Source organism: Larus michahellis, chromosome 3, assembly GCF_964199755.1.
Source record: "Larus michahellis chromosome 3, bLarMic1.1, whole genome shotgun sequence".
NCBI classification, from domain to species: Eukaryota; Metazoa; Chordata; class Aves; order Charadriiformes; family Laridae; genus Larus; species Larus michahellis.
In genome coordinates, this window is record NC_133898.1 from 65173984 (window position 1) to 65190194 (window position 16211).

Below are 16211 nucleotides of genomic sequence, written 5' to 3' on the forward strand. Positions count from 1 at the left end.
CTATTAGTTTTTTAGCATATGACAACAGTAGAACTAACATATTTCCCTCAACACCCTCTATATTTTTGTTTCTTACCTTTCACGCGAACAACTGAATAAATACCTGCAATGATAGCAAAGCATCATAACAGGCACAATAAAACTATGGCTGCTGCGGTAGGAGAAATAGGCTTAGGGTGAATGGGAAGAAGGGGGAAATCACAGAAAAATCATTTTAATGAGCCATAAATCACAGCAAATTTATACACATGGCAAATGTAACAAACAATTTATGAACGTCACATAGATTTCTGTTAAGCATTTAATTACTGAACTTTATGAATATTTCATTGAAATCAAAATCATTCCACGAATAAATCTTACCTCCTTGTTCCACTTTTTTAAATGAAGATGATCACTTCAGATATGTGCATCTCCTGCATTTTTTCCTAGGGCTGGAAATAACTCCCACTTCAGCATGATTGTGTGAGAACCGATGTCTTGTATACATGCAGTTTTCAGAATGGGAAATGAATTGTCTCAAAGGTTAGAGCAAAACATTAATTTTCACTTAGAGCTGTATCTGGCAAGGTATCAGCACCCGTCTTTCTCTAGTAAAGCACTTAAGCAGTTGGTTAAATTTAAGCATATGTTATCCCATTGGGTCAACAGCTTGATTGATTTAACATTCAATAAAAACTAATGCTTCCTACCTTAAGGGGCCTTTATTCACCTTTCGTTGATTAAAAAATGGCCTTTATTTAGTCTGGGAAATGATTATTAATCGTAGCCATCTGAAATGTGGATTCCTTTATGGAAAGCCAGCCCTGGCCAGGCAGCTTGCCGAAGGCAGGCTGCGACCATGCAGGACCTCTGGTGGGACAGGTCCACGTACAGAAGGTTTGTGGTGGTGAGCTCCTGCTTGGCTGTGTTCAAAACCAGGTTATGAACCTGCCTCACAAGTGTCACCTGAAATTAGTGGGTGTAATTGAGGCAATTTCAGTCCTGGGGGTTTTGCTCAGTAGCGTTGGCACAGCTGCAGTTGGACTTCCAGCCTTTTGTTTCCTCCAGACCAGAACCACCGGGACTTTGGTTTGTTTCCTGGGGTAAATTGTCCATGTACGTTTCTAGTTGATGGTGCGTTGGTGTGAGTCATATCACCTGATACATCGCAAAAATCACAACTCCCAGTAGATGACATTATTAAAAAAACAACCAGCCACATTCTTCACAATTTACTTTCTTGCCTAATCCATGCTTATAAAAAAAAAAAAATCCTGGTTTGAGTGGATGATGCAATTACTAAGGGATGCAGTTGCACCTAAAACAGACACAGACTTTCTGAGTCTGAGTAAATTCTCAAACCCTGACTGAGCATGTTCTCTACTCCCCTATTAATCACAGAAATATTTCCAGATAGCTTCAAATAAAATATATTTTTTAAATTTTTGCTGTTTTGCAGTTAATGATCTACAACGACATTGCACAACTACAAAGATCTGAACGTTCTTACAAGTTTATCAGTACTTGGTTTAAGGAAAGGTTGTATTATTGCAGTTCATGCAGGAATATCTTCTTCAGAGACACTGTTGAGTAGTATTCTTTTGTTACACACATTTCTGGCGTAAGGCATCAGAAGGAATTTTAATATTCTTTTAATGACAACCGCAATAGGAAGAGCAGGTGCTGCACAGTCATGCCCAGTTAGAAGTTATTTAAATTATGAGTTCCAGAATAAGGAAGAGGTTGCAGACAATGTTACATGTACGTTCTACAGCTAGGCTCGTATTTTCATTCAGGCTTGGAAAGGGGTGTGTGTATTCACTTACTGCATTGTTTTCTTTGTTCATGCAAATTGTATTCACTTGGCTTCATCCAAGTTTATGTACTTGTAAAAAAGAAAAAGAAAAAAAACAACACAAATTTTGTAGCAGTGCCTGATCATATACTGTTAATAGACATTTTTGTCATTTTGGTTTGTGCTTCTATAAGAGGTGTAACTAATTACTGAAATACTTGTCTTTGAATTAAAACCTGATGTTAAGAAGAAAATGTTATGCAAACGCTGAACTAGACGGGCACCCAACCTTCTTTGAGCTGCTCGAGTGCAGCGGGGTGGCTGAGCTCTGAGCTGCCCGGAGGGGTGCTGCTGCTGCCCGGCCTCAGCCTCTTCTGAAACCTGGAAAGATGCATTGGGAAGAGACGCTTATCGTACGTAACTACGAGTTAAAGTCCGAGTCTCATTCAAGTAAAAAAGAAAAAGAACCACTTCTGGTATTAAAACACTTAAAAAGCACGCTATGATGATGTCTACAAGTAAAACACACATTAAATGCGTAATGCTGCAGCTTTTACCCCTCAGCCCCTTCAGATTTCTTTTTCCAGATATCTTGACATCATAAATGTAGAGGAAGCTGGTGGTGTCCCATCACAAAGGCAGACAAATTAGTTCAAAAGGTCACGTTTGCAGAAGAATGGTTTTGTTTTAAAATTCTCACGACTCAGGAGATGCCCCTGAGTCATCTAATACTTAGTGTAGGGGCTGGACTTTCTTCTAGCTGTTGTTAGGGAAGTTTTTTGTGAGCATTTTTGAGAGGCCATCAGTAGCTCTCAAGGCTCGTGAATACTTTGTTTCTGGGCAAGCAAATTCTTCAGGCTCGGTAGTCCTGCTTGGTGTGGGCCTGAATATCTCATTTCTGAAAGAAGAATAGTTTGGTTTTGGTGGAGTTCGGGTGGAAAGCAAGAACCCCATGGAGAGGTGTGGAGAGATGGCAGGAGGTCTCTCCACACCTCTCCTTTAGCCAGCTCTCCCTGGGCTTACCTGTGGTGTCCGAGAGGATGGGGCTGGCAGGCGTGGCTTCAGGCAGTGGCAGTGGAGGAGGTAGCAAGGACATCTCTGGTGGCACTGTCTTTCGCTGATGCAGGGCTGTGACAGCACTGGTGTGGGGAGAGGTGGCCCCACACACGCTGTGAGCATGGTGGAAGCAGGCGGCAGCTCCACCAGTGGCCAGCGCTTCCTCCTCTCTGGAACAGCCCATTCTCCAAATGGGAGAGGAGGATGCAAGGGCAGAGAGGTGGCGTGGGGAAGGTAGGATAGACCATGGCATAGCACCTAAGGGACAGAAAAAAACAAACCTGTCCCCCCGGGAGATGTGAGGATATTTTACCTCATGTCATTGTAGCAATAAAAAAAACACTCTTTCCTCGGAACTCTGCTTGGAAAGCTTTAGAAGCAGAGTGATACATGCCAACTAAACAGCAGAATTACTAAAATCAAATGATACCATAACATATAGAGAAACTTAGTACATATTTCCTCTCATACAAAAAAAAAGAAAGTGCTCATTTTATAAAGAAAAGGAAGCCATGTAAACCTGAAATAAGGAGCTAAAATTACACTACATGGAACAAAAGGCTGCGTCCTCTATGTAAGAAAAAAACAAAAACCAACAACAATTTCTAGTGCTGAGTTCCCATCCCCTACCAGAAACCATGTTCATTTCTTCAGTTTTATTCACCAACGCTTCCTGTTGGGACTCTTTTCTTAACAAATGGCTTACTGTTAATTCCCAGGAGTTTTTCACAGCCAGTCTGAAATAGGATGGTAAGTTCCATATATTACTGATTGATTCTTTTTCTGCTAGCATAATTTTAAAGTGCTCCTCTCCAATACATGGTTCCTGTCCCTATAGTTACATTTGCTGTAAGACACTGGGAAATGGTCTGTGGAATCGATACCAAACAGCTCTACACACACAAATAATGGGGGAGGACCCCCCCAAACATGGTAAAGCTTGCTTTAACTTTTGAGGGTTCATTTATTCACGTGTAAAATAAAACAGCTGTGATAACATTGCACAAGACAGTCTGGTATGGGGTTGTTCCCCCACCCTTTATTCCTGGATTGAAAAAAAAAGGCCAAGAAGCGCTGCGTTAATGTATTTGGGCTAACTTCATGCCTGTTGTTTCTAAGTTTATCATCTGTAGGAGTTACACTTGCTTCAGTGTCATCCTTTCTGTATCTAATCACTATTAGCCAGAGCCCAAGTAGAGTTTAATTAGACTCTGTAAAGACTGGTATTTATTATTGCTGCGTCCAACTATTTTTCATCATCATTTACTTTATGAACATTTAATAGGCAAGAAAATTCCTTATGGATTTTAATTGAAAGCCTTATTGGGGACTGTTGGGCTTAAAAAAAGCCAAACAACCCAACATACTGCAACGCTGAAAGTTTATCCAGGGTGATCCAAGGCTAGTAATAGATCGGGTGGCCGAAAAATAAGGTGGCATATGCCTCTGTGACATTTCCATCTTATCAATCAATTTCTAAAAGCAATTGAAGTTTTTAATGCAAGAAGGAGATTTGGTTTCAGTTACTCTAAACTTGAAGTGCGTACACAGCCATTTATCGCTTATCAATCACTAACATTTATCATTTATTGTTTACTAGAAGATTCTATTAAATATATACATGAAATTCCAAAATGTTAATTTGTCTTGTTCAATATATCAAAGCAAAGCATTAGCGGGGGAAAAAAAATCACGATATCGGGTCTTCGTACATTTTCTTGAAACCATTGAATGAACCACATCCATCTACTTGTAGGCAATCAGATAATTACATTTTAGCAACCGATATACAAATAATCTCACAGCTTTAAAAAGGACAGCATTATAAGCTTTGTAGCCAAGGTGGGGGGAAAGAAAAAGGGAAAAAAAAGTGAAATTCAGTTTGTTTATTTTATTGAATGTTAGCTGTAGCACTCGGAGTGGAAGAGGTGCTGGAAAATTGTGTTGCTTAAGGTCTTCCATAATGCTTCACAAGAAAACCTTAACACATCCGTGCCAACCAGCCACTCTATCTTCTGTTGCGCGTTTGTGGTCTGAAAGCAGCAACAAGCCATATACTTGTTATTTGCGTAGAAACAGCTTTTATAATTTACTCCATTTTACATAAGAAGATTAAACCTAATCCCTGGGAAGGTGATGGAGCGGCTCATCCTGGAAACCATTTCCAGACGCTTGAAGGATGAGAACATTTATTTGCAGCACTCAAAGCTAGTTATTCGTGTCTGCTTTCTCAGCTAAAAAGCAATCATCTCCTGTAGCACCGAAACTGATCTCTCACTAGCCCAAAGTGCTCCAGATGGAAAGCACCTGGAAAACCTCAAATTTTACAGAAAACACAGCAGTTGCCAACAGTCCGACACCTACAAGCTCACCCAGGCCAGTGGCTTCCACAGTTCCCTGGAACGTGCAGGACACTCTCCTGTATTTTGGACGCTAGCGTGGATGTCTGATCTGGGGACTGCTGGAGGGACAAGCTGTCCCAAGCCACTGCAAACTGGCTGCAACTACAACCCCAGCAGTACCTGGACTCACCAGTATCCCTAGGGAAAGAGGTGTCTCCTCCCCAACTCTGCCAAGCCCCAAGTTTCAGAACTCAGTGATTAAACCTTGGGAATGATCATGGTATCAATAAATCCCTGTTGGTGGTCTGCAAGACCCTGCGTGACAACCGTAAGAGTTACTACACTGTTGACACAGTCACAGGTAACCAGGGATTGGAGGACACCAGATGAGACCACTGGGTACCATCAAGAGTTTTTTCCTGTAGCTGGCAAAATCAAGGAGGTAGAGTTGATGATGGCACCATGGACTGAATGCCACCTCGCCCATTGCAGACTTGCCCACAGTTGAAGGTGGTTAGCCACATACCAGCAGCAATCAAGGACAGCAGAACTCCACATAGAAGGATCCTGCAAAGACTTCGAATGTTGCAATGAGTGTCTGCAACAGATTGTTTTGTGTATGTTACTGGTCATGCCGCACTCTAGCCTCTCTTACAAGCTCATCTCCAGGCTCAAAATATCTTGCCAGCTACAGGGAATCCATCTTGGCCACATTTCCTGCCAGGATCTCATTTTCTGCAGTGGTATGCATCTGACAGTGGTGCAAGATGCTGATCGTGTGAGCCATCTCCTTGTACAACAGCACTACAACCACCTTAAGCAGGGGCCGGAAGGCCTTGCTGCTCTGACACGACTCTGCATAGCCAGAGAAGGGAACAACTGATTGCACGATCTGAAGAGCAGAAGCACCAAACATCGTGGTCTGGGAAAGTAAATATTGAGGAGAAGGAAGAACCTCCACACCGCCATCCTGACAGTGATTATGGAAATGGATGCTGGCATCTTCCTCACTCAGAAAATGGAAGCACATCATGAGAGCACAAGACCTGCTAGAGAGCAGCAAATCCTCTCAAGACACCTGTTAACGGCAGAACGCAGTCACTGCCTACTCGAGACGGAGCTGCTCCAAATCAAAGAACATTTAACACCAAAATGAATCTTCTCAGCAGCCTGTACTGGGGACACGAGGAGCTCTGCAAAAATTTGCAGTGCACTGCAACCGGATATTGTATATACACAAAAGCAAATGAGGTTCTTTTATGTTATTCTGTTGATATTAAAAAAAAAAAAAAAAATTCTTACCCAAACTCTCTGGAAGATTTTTTTCCAGGTGATACACCCAAAGTTTTTCTGGTTTTCTGCACTATTCCTGGAGAGTTCTCTGCAGATTATTATTTTTAAAAAATTATTGACCATAAAAAATTATAACCTACATAGATTCAACGTAAACCCCAGAAATGTAGGGATCGAGAGCAGTATGTATTGTCATTCACAGGTTATACTACAAATAAGCATTAAAATAACTTTATAAAACATCTTCTAAATATAGACTGAGTACGGGTCGTGATTACCAGTAGCGATGGGTGCTAGCAAACATATCATATGGTATGCTGCCTAGCGGGAACTGTTTTAGGCATGTGGTGCTGTTAATTTGAAGGCTGAACCAACAGGGGGAAAGTCATATGGAATGAACAACACACAAAGCTTGATGCTTCATCTAAACGGACTTAAGAAAAGATAAAGAAGATGGAATAAATCTTAACATCAAAGATGAAAGGTTATGGAGTCTTTTATGGGACACAAGGAACCTCACACCCAGACTGCATATTTTGGGGCTATATAGACACTTCTGTTTGAGGACCTCTATTTGAAAGGACTAAGAAGCCCCTCCTGAGAACCCACATGAAAACCCCTGTGTATACACTCGGCACAACGGATCAGGATGATGACTTGGAAAGCCATTCAATACCAACAACATCCGCTTGGAAATTTTTGACCCTTCTCATTTCTAACTAGTGTTGTACGGAAATGAGTTTAGGATTTCATGTCAAGGCCCAGATTTGCAAAAAAAGAAAAAAAAAAGTAAAAAAATATCAAACTTTATTATTCTATCAGAAAACTGGATTCCAAAGCCAAGGATCTGCTTTAAAAATGCCACCCCCCACCTCAAATACATCAGAGTTTGTTATAAGAAAAACATAAGTATGGCGAAGTGAACTCCTTACCTGGCCCAGGTTTGACTGTATTGGCACCTTCTTGTACTCGCTTCGGAAGGGATGACACAGCAGTTGTTAAGGTTGGGGGTTTTCTCTGAGTCACTGGATGCTTGCCATAGTAAAAGAAGATGCGCAACCCACACTCAAATCTAGCAAGTTATGGAACCTGGTGACAACTCTCCAAATCACTGTTGAAGCAGTGCTAGGAAGGAACAAGAAAAAGGTGCACCTCCACCACCACCTGGAAGCTATTTTTCCTGCCCAAAATAGGTAAGATTTTCAAGTATCTTCCAAAAGAAATACAAAAATCAGTACTCTCCTAAGGGAACTGTTTACATTTATTTTTTTTTCTGTAATAAAATAGGAGCTCACTTCAAGACACTGCCAACTACCTCCACTTTTCTGATTCCCTAAAGGGGCTTAGACCTTTGGCCTTGTGTCTAGAGCCCAGGGAGTAAATCAGCTATACATTTGCAGGGAAGAGCAAACCTGCAGACAGCCGGGAGCCCTAATGAACAGGAAGAGCTTTCTCTACATATTGCAAAAGCTGCCAGGTTTCTGCTTCCCTGCAGCTGTTACCCTGGAAGCGCAGAAGAGTCTGAAGGAATTGTTGTCCAACTTTTTCGTACAATCATATTCTGTCCCTTTTTATATGAGACAAAGGGCTCCAGTTTTGGGGACCTCCCTAGCTGATGTTCAGCATGTACCTTCTCTTAACAATTCACCAACTTCCCTGGAGTCTTAAGTTTTATATTAATATAGGTCTTTACTCACCATAAACTACAGTTTGGCAAATCTGCCTCTGTGACAAGACAAGCGTGACTGTGTTTGCTTACCAAACCCTGTCTGGTGGTCTTTGCAGCAAAGGCACGGTGGGCAGCTTGTTCCTCACAAAACTTCATGTGCCTCTATGCTGCAGCCTCATTAAATCTTCATGAGCAGTGTGGACACTGAATATAGTCTGATCATGTGAAAGGAACAACTTGTGTCACAGTTTCTACACTACGGGAGAAGAATTGCCCTGCTTTACTGAGGCGTTCAAGATGTAGTTCAAAACCTGGCTCCATCAGCAGGTGACCACAGTGAGTTCCCATAAGCTCCTGAAGTACAAACTTTGGAGAACTACAAAAACCTCCTCTAGAAAAAGCACTCGGGATCCCAAAATACATGCTTACGGTATTACCCAAACAAACAGTAATTGCTTTCAGAAATAAATCCCTGGGGATTAATAAAAGCAGATTTTATTATCTTTGTCTTATTCCCACCCCCAACTTCACAATTAACAAATCTGCAGAAAAAGCGATATTTAGAAATTCCTTGAGTAGTCTAAGCCAATGATTTTAAGACTACTTTTGCAGATTGGTCATTAAGATTGTTAGCTGTTTTTGCAAAATCTGTTTCCTTAAGAAGTTGTGCCCCAGCAGGTGAGGCGCTTCCAAGAGCCAGGTTTTCTGGGTGCGGAGCAGCGCTGTGAAGAACACACCGCAGTGCTTCCTAGAGTCCTTTTTCACAGGGTTATAGTCCTGATTCTGCTAAAAGCTGCCCAGCTACATTTATCACTGGTGCAGTCCTACTCTTTTCAATGAATGGTTGGCGCTTGGGGTCAACACAGTCCCATTCAGCCCTTGCGTTGCCCTTGCTGTCCTCAGACCCCTGCTCCCTGCCTGGTGCCTTTTACAAAAGCAGACCAAGTGTCCTTATCATAGTATTACAGATATAGCATCTTTACAAATCATTTCTCCCCGTAACAGCCCAGAAAAGGTGGCCCAAGCAGCCACCTAAGGCCAGCCCCAGACCGTCAGTGTGAGCAAAATGGTTCTGAAGACAGGAGCGGAGAACGAGAGAGGGCAGATGCCCGGCTTTGGGGGGCTGGCAGGGCGACCTGGCACTTCAGGGGAAAATAAGGAGCTTTGGGCTCTATTTGGAGGAGGAAGAGAGGGAAGGGGAATCTCTCTCTCCCTCCTCCCCACAATCCATGTGCTTTCTCTCCAGGCCTGTAGTACAGGATATACATCCCCACTAGGCCCCTCCGCAATTTGTCTTTCCTAAAAAGCAGTTCTCCGTTTCCTTTCCCCACAACTACCGCTGCTCTTGCACAACTTGGTTTCCTCCAAGAGGGAGAAGGAAAGGGAGGGGTCTGTTCTGGGAGTCAGACAAGAAATAACAGAGTCATTAAAGAATTCAGCAGTGGAAATTCAGAGAGGAGCTTGACCCCAATCAAGGAAGGAAGATGTGTCCCGCTGCTTATACCACACTGCTGTCATCTAGAGGAGGAGAAAGGCTGGAATCATGGCAGCTGGTTTTGCTATCAGTCATGAATTCCTGCTTTGGAAGTGAGCCCAGAGAGCCCCCCTTTCCCCCTCCCTCCGCCTCCCTCACGCAGGCGAGACTGCACTGAGATGTTCCATAAATTGCTCCCACGTTTCATAAATCACATATCGTGAGAAATACTGGCTCTACGTGCGTTTTTTTGGATCCGTAACTTCCAACACAGTGAGCTCTCTGCAGAGACCACACCTGGTATTAGTAGTAAACCAGACCAGCCTTGTTCTAACTGGCTTCCCCTAACTACACAGGAGAAGGGGACAGTGGAAAGCCACCACATGGGAGTGGGGAACCCTCTATGCACTACAGTTGCTCTGAATGGCGAGGGGATGTATTTCACCCTCCGTTACGCACTGGTACAGCCTGTGCTACAACACAGGCATCCCGACCCTCCTCCCAAAGCGCTGTCTATATCAGACCCCAAACTTGCTGCCTTTAAAAAGGTACAGTTAGTTTTCTGTTCCTTCCCACCACCTCTACATTGCAGTCCTACTCACTTTAAGCCAAGAAATACAGCTGAAAATTAGAGAGTATGGAGGTAATTAATGTTCACGTTGTGTTGTGCTGGGGGGGGTGCAAAACTGAAGCCCAGCTGTGGGCGATAAGAGGTCGCTGCTTTACCAATGACCAGTACGAGAACATTAAGAAGATAAAGTAGACCACAAACCTGGATTGATGCTTGGTGGGGGAGGAGGCGGAAGAGGGTGGCCCTCCTTCAGAGCTTTTGTGACCTGCTTGGCTGATTGAACAGTATTGATAAAATCCTCATGGTGCTGCCTCCAGTTAGATTTCTTCTCTGGCTGTTCTGTAATGGAAAAAAAGGAAGACACAAACTATATTTCCCCCTTGCAATGGACAGAGAAAAATCTTAGACTGAGGGTTCTTCCTTTCTGAGGGAAAGGAAAAACATTACAAACAAAAGCAGCGTGCGTTCTTTGAAAGGCATAGGAAAGCTGGTTTAGCCCTTTGCTGTCTATTGACAGCACCAGAAGATGGATAAAAGAAAAATGCTCTCCAACAATACACCCTGGTCATGGCAGACCAAAGGATGCTTAAGAGGGAATAGAAAAGACACTGTGACCAACGCCTTCCCTTCTCCTACACTTGTCAGATTCTTCTTCTTGCTTTGAACCTTTGTGTGCTTCTGTTTCTCTCTACAACTGATTTTAAAGGACATTTTACAATGGCAGTCTGCATGGGTACCAAATCAGTAGTGATTTGGCAGCTCTGGGTAAAATTATACACACACAGGTCCATGCATATTCCCCTCCTCCCCAACAGTGCATGAAAAAAACTTGTTCCAGTAAGAGCGTAAGCCTCTTCCCCTCAAGCTCTGTAAATACGTTCAGTTTAAATGCACTTTTAAACCCTTGGGTTCAATAGCAGTGAATCGCCGTAGCTCCATAGACTGGGGGCTACTGACAGCTCCCAGGTTCGACCTGGGGCACTGATGCACCAGCCATCTTGGATCACGCTCTCTTTTAGATTTAAGCGAAGAGGAAGCTGACAGAGACTCGCGTCGTCTTTAAAATACATACACGAACATTTCCTAGAAGAGCAGAGACGCTCGTGTGCCCAGAGCAGTCATGACACCTACTGGTTTGGGTTCTTAACGGAGAAGTATTCTCAAACGCTAGCAGCACAGGGAGGGGGAGGAAAGAACTTGGCACTCAGTCAAGCACATATGTGAGACTCATCCACAACATCCAGGCTTTGTCCCCGAAGGAAACAGCAGCATTACTGAATGAAAGACTTCATATGGAGGTAACACCCACACTTCAATTTTAACTATTACCTTTTGCGGGGGCTGCTGCTTCACAGTGGTGATTTCTGTTCCCCGCAGTCTGTTCCAAAGAGCTGAAGGGCTTGCGCTTCTTGTTGAAGACCTTCTTGCATATTGGATCGTGTCTCAGCTGGGATGCAAAGAAACACAGTCATTTATGGGTTGAAGTCATGCTTTGTTAATGATGCTTTCTTATCCAGGCTTTAAAATTACTTCTATTCAGGAGCGGGGAGCTGAAGCAGTATTTATTTCAGGGTCAGTTCAACTCCTGAAGGAATTCAACAGAACTTTAAAAAGCTGTCCAAGTACAGCTGCAGTTCAACACAAATAAGACATAGAAGCCATTTCCAGTTTGTTCTGCTCAGGGACATGCTGGAAGCCCGCACAAATAACGACTTGCAGAGAAGAACAGACTGTGTCTGTGAACAGGAACAATCCCGCTGGACTTCTCCTTCCCTACCCTTGCCCTGGGTTTTCTTTCTTTCTTGGTTAAGGGGGAGAACAGACTGATCCTGTTCCAGGGGCCGATATTTACAATATTAGCTCTTTGAGTTTAGGTAAGTATTCCGGACAGGGGCTCCCCTGACAAACAGCAGCACCACTGGAACAGTGGCAGCCCCGGGCTGAAAGGGAGCAGCTGCTTTACCAGCACACCCAGCCCCACAACTCACAAGGAAAAACAGGGATTCCACCCGCAGCTGAAAGCACAGGGAAATTTTAGGCGGGTAGATATCCAGTGCCGAATTTGTGGAAGAGCCATGCCTCACAACAAAGGGGCTTTAAGGCTCAGAAGCGCCTCAGATTTCAGCATTGACCTCAGGGTGGCCAGCCCCCTTTGCGAGGAACACTGTGAAAGCCAGGGCCAGGCTCCCTCCTCTCTCCTGTGCTATGGATCACACCTATTTGAGCCCACCCGCGGCTGGTAAATTAAAGACCCCATTCCTATCCTCCTTTGCTCACTTCCCTCTTCCTGTTCTCAGTTATTCTTCTTGATCCTCTCATTGGTTTCTCTACGCCACCCACTCTCTTGCCTCTACGCCATCCACTCTGAGTTAAGCAGCAGCCTGAGCAAGGCATTTTGGTTACAGCTCGGCTGGGCCAAGAAGCAGCTCCTACCACAGCACACATTTCTACATCCTCATTCCCCTTTGAACTTTCCTACTTATGTGCTTCAGGTCCTTATCTTCTCTTTCTAGACATTTTTGACAGGAAACTCGAGAGGAGGAGTCCTCTGCAGGACTGAGAAGGCGGCAGGTAGCTGTCTTGCTCACCAAAGAGCACACCAGTCCTGCATCATCGGGGCACAGAGAGGCACTACAGGACTTGTATCTCACGCTAGTCATAGCGACACGAAACTTCCCGCCTCCCCGCAAACACAGATAGCCATCTTTTCAAACGATTTTGCTGGATTAAACCATCACGTTCTTCATGTATCGGGTCTGAGATACCAAACGTGGGACTACTAACGTGGGGTAGTTCCACTTTCATCTTGGTGCTCATAGTTACTCAGCTTCCAGTGCATTTTTCTTATTTTTTTCTTTTTTTTTTTCCCCTGAATCAGTTTTTAGTTCCGTTGCAGCGCTGATCTGATGTACCACAGCGCCGCAGGATCAGTAATGCAAAGGGCGGGTGTGTGTGTGTGTGTGTGGGTGTGTGTGTGTGTGTGTGTGTGTAGAGCCCCCCCCCTCTGCAGAAAAGCCCCCGCGGTTGGGTTGTGCCGGGCAAACTGTGCAGCCACCCATTTAGTTGGTAATCCAGGGATCAGGGAGGTCAGGGGGAATCTTTTCATTCATTTCAGCAGGCTTTGGAACAGAGCCTGGTGCCTGCATTGTGCTGTCAAAGGGACTACTTATCAGATGGTTTATTAGTCTATTTTTCCCAGGAAGCCTGAAATAACACATTCTGCCTAGAAACCTGGAACACAAAGGAAGCTTCAGGTTAGTAATTTACGTCTCACCAAGAGATAATATGTTATTTTAAATGCAATATACAGTAAACATCTGTTTTTGGACAAGCAGGTAAATTAAGATAGTGCAAGACTGCAGATTAAGTCACAATATTTCTGTGGGCATTCGTTAATTCTCTCATCAAATTCAGTAATGAAAGCAGTCACTGGATCATTTGCTTGTTTAAACATGCGTTCAACCCATTTCTCTACTAGCAGCCACCTCCTCCTTCCCCAGCGCTCACCACCCCTTCCAGCTAAACGCATAGATATTCCCATTTAAAAAAAAAAAAAAAAAAAAGTAAAAAAAAACGTTTTGCTTTACCAGAACATCTGGCGCAAAATGTCTTCCACAGGTTGTACAAGGAGCCAGATCTTGCCTTTGGGCAGCTGTGTAAAATTCAAACCGTGCAAGAGTCTCGGTTACACAGTACAGGACAGGGTGACGACAGCAGCGTCGGCGCTGGGACTCAGCCCTGGCTGAAACACTATTTCATTGTCAGAAAGGGACGGCTACAGCCGCGTGCCTGGGCTCCCCTTTGCACAACTGCCTTCTTTTATCTCGTTCCTACGACGCACAAGCGCTCCTTTACTACGGTGGAGCGCTTTTTTGTTTTCCACATGACTGCTCAGGTATGTCCTTTCACAACAGCATCACGGTTGGGTGAGGAGATGATGGAAGCGTACTGAGGTGTTTCGCCGCCTAAATGCTGGGAGCTGCGCTGGAAAGCAAGAGCAGGCAATCCCCACCCAGATTTATTCCATTTCCTTTGGAAGTCATCAGGAGTTTGCGATGCCCAGTAATGGCTCAGGGTGGCAGGTGGCACTCTCAAGTGTGACACAATCTTCATTCTTAAGATAGAACATTTCCATGACATGCTTAAGCAGCATTCCAAGATGATCTTACTTTGTGGATGTCGTAAATCAGTAAATTTTTTTTAAAAAAAATAGGTTTTTAAGTTACATGGAAAGTAGTTTTAGCCTTTCTGACTCCAATGGCAGTCACATACACTCATTTCAGAGCAGCAACATTACTTGTATTAACAAAAACAGCTTTTAGGAAAACTTGAACAACAACAAAGAGCCTTTTTCATGAGACTTGTAACCTACAGAGGGAAAGACTTCTCATTTAAGCGTTCCTTACCTGCGCTTGCTGAAACAAAAGAAATCCTTGTCTGGCTGAGCAGCAGCAGCTGCGCGACTGCTTTCGTTTCTACCTTTTCCTTCAGATTATACCATACTCCAAGGCACAGAGTTAAGGTTACTACAGTGTTCCATTCATTACAAGTGCAGAGGAACAAAGCCTATCTAAAACCTTTTTGACTCTTATTCTATTGCCTCTGTTTAAATGTCTTTCCACTTTTGCTCCCATGCCACATCTTTCTGTGTGTCTGTGCTTAGTCTGGACTATACTCTTCATTTCAAGTGTCTTCCTCTGCCTCCCCCCTCTCTTTCACTCTGTTCTCATCCCCTCAAGGTTTTGACTGGTACAGGGTTTTTTTGTTTTGTTTTTTTAAAAAAAGAAATGTAGGTACAGGCACAATGCCACTGAATCAGCAATGAGAAACCTGGAAAAAAGGACAATGTGCCACAGAAGATTAGTTACTTTAGACATGTACAACAGCAGATGAGTTAAGTGCTAGTAAAGAACACGTGCATTGGCTTTAGTAAAAGATTTTCCTTTCCACTAAACCACAAAATCACATTCCATCCAAACCACTGAACAGCTTCTGTTACTCACTTGTCCCGTTTAACTCCTTTCCTGGTATCTGACTCATCTCAATGGAATGGTTTCTCAAATTCCCGCTTCTGCATTGTTGTCAGGAGTGAAGAGTACTCCGTCATTAGTCTTCATGACTCAAAAGCTCACAGTTCAAGTTACCATGCATCAGCAATTACATAATTAACAATTATGACACAGGCAGACCCTGTTTAAGCCTGTAAAACATATGAAAACTAGTACAGGTATCAGATAAATGACAACCCTGAAACTTGCTCTAAGCTTACAGACGATTTCTACTTACTTGGTTAACACAGACTCTTTAATGATTTTAGAAAATTAAGGCTTAATCTAGATATGAAAACTGTGTTGACACTTCAGTTTTCTGAGCAGTGATCAAGAGACTCGTAGACCTAATTGCCTGTTTACTCCCTTCTCCAAAGCCATGTTACTTATCAATTAAAATATATTACAAAAGCCTTTTTCCAATAAAAAGAAGTACTTTGAATTGTTTCTTTCTGTACATTAAAAGGCCTCATCAGTCCTTCTGCTAGCTTGTCTCCATCTAGTAGTCACAAAATTGCTTAAGGAATATTTGAGATGCTTTGAATTTAGTAGTAGTCAAGCCAGTCTACTGATGAGTTGGTTACTGTGTTCCTTACCAGTAAAATGGTTAACTTCGCACACAAAGGCAGAAGATTGCTCAGGCTAAAGATCTAAAGCTGAGGGTTTGTTATGAATAGAGGGCTATCAGAATAACTCACATGCACAGTACAGAAATTTAAGATCACACCAAGCCTAAAGATACTGGCCCTCTGCTCATCTTGAGAAAGTCTGTGCCACAGTTAGGGTGAGTCATAAGCTTGTATTTCAATGAAATCAAATCAAATGCAAGACCTGAAGAATATTTTAGGAAACTCAAGACAATGGCCATCTACAACACACAGTATTTTTCTAAGTATCTGCTGTTTTGTTTGCCATACTACTCAGACTGAGTACTTTCAGCAAAGCTGATTTCAGCGTCAATAGTCAGGGTCATTGACTACT

The 16211-nt window shown here is 43.3% G+C and overlaps 1 protein-coding gene across 1 annotated transcript; it reads right to left on the bottom strand.

The window, feature by feature from the left end:
• Window positions 1-7467: 7467 nt before the first annotated feature.
• On the bottom strand, window positions 7468-15222 carry ZC2HC1B (zinc finger C2HC-type containing 1B). Its single transcript, XM_074579362.1, has 5 exons — window positions 15186-15222; window positions 13770-13834; window positions 11512-11629; window positions 10384-10521; window positions 7468-7593 (listed from the first exon to the last, which is right to left on the bottom strand). Exons 1-5 carry the CDS (start codon window positions 15220-15222, stop codon window positions 7577-7579), a joined length of 375 nt encoding a protein of 124 aa, XP_074435463.1. The 3' UTR covers window positions 7468-7576.
• Between the last annotated feature and the right edge of the window lie 989 nt (window positions 15223-16211).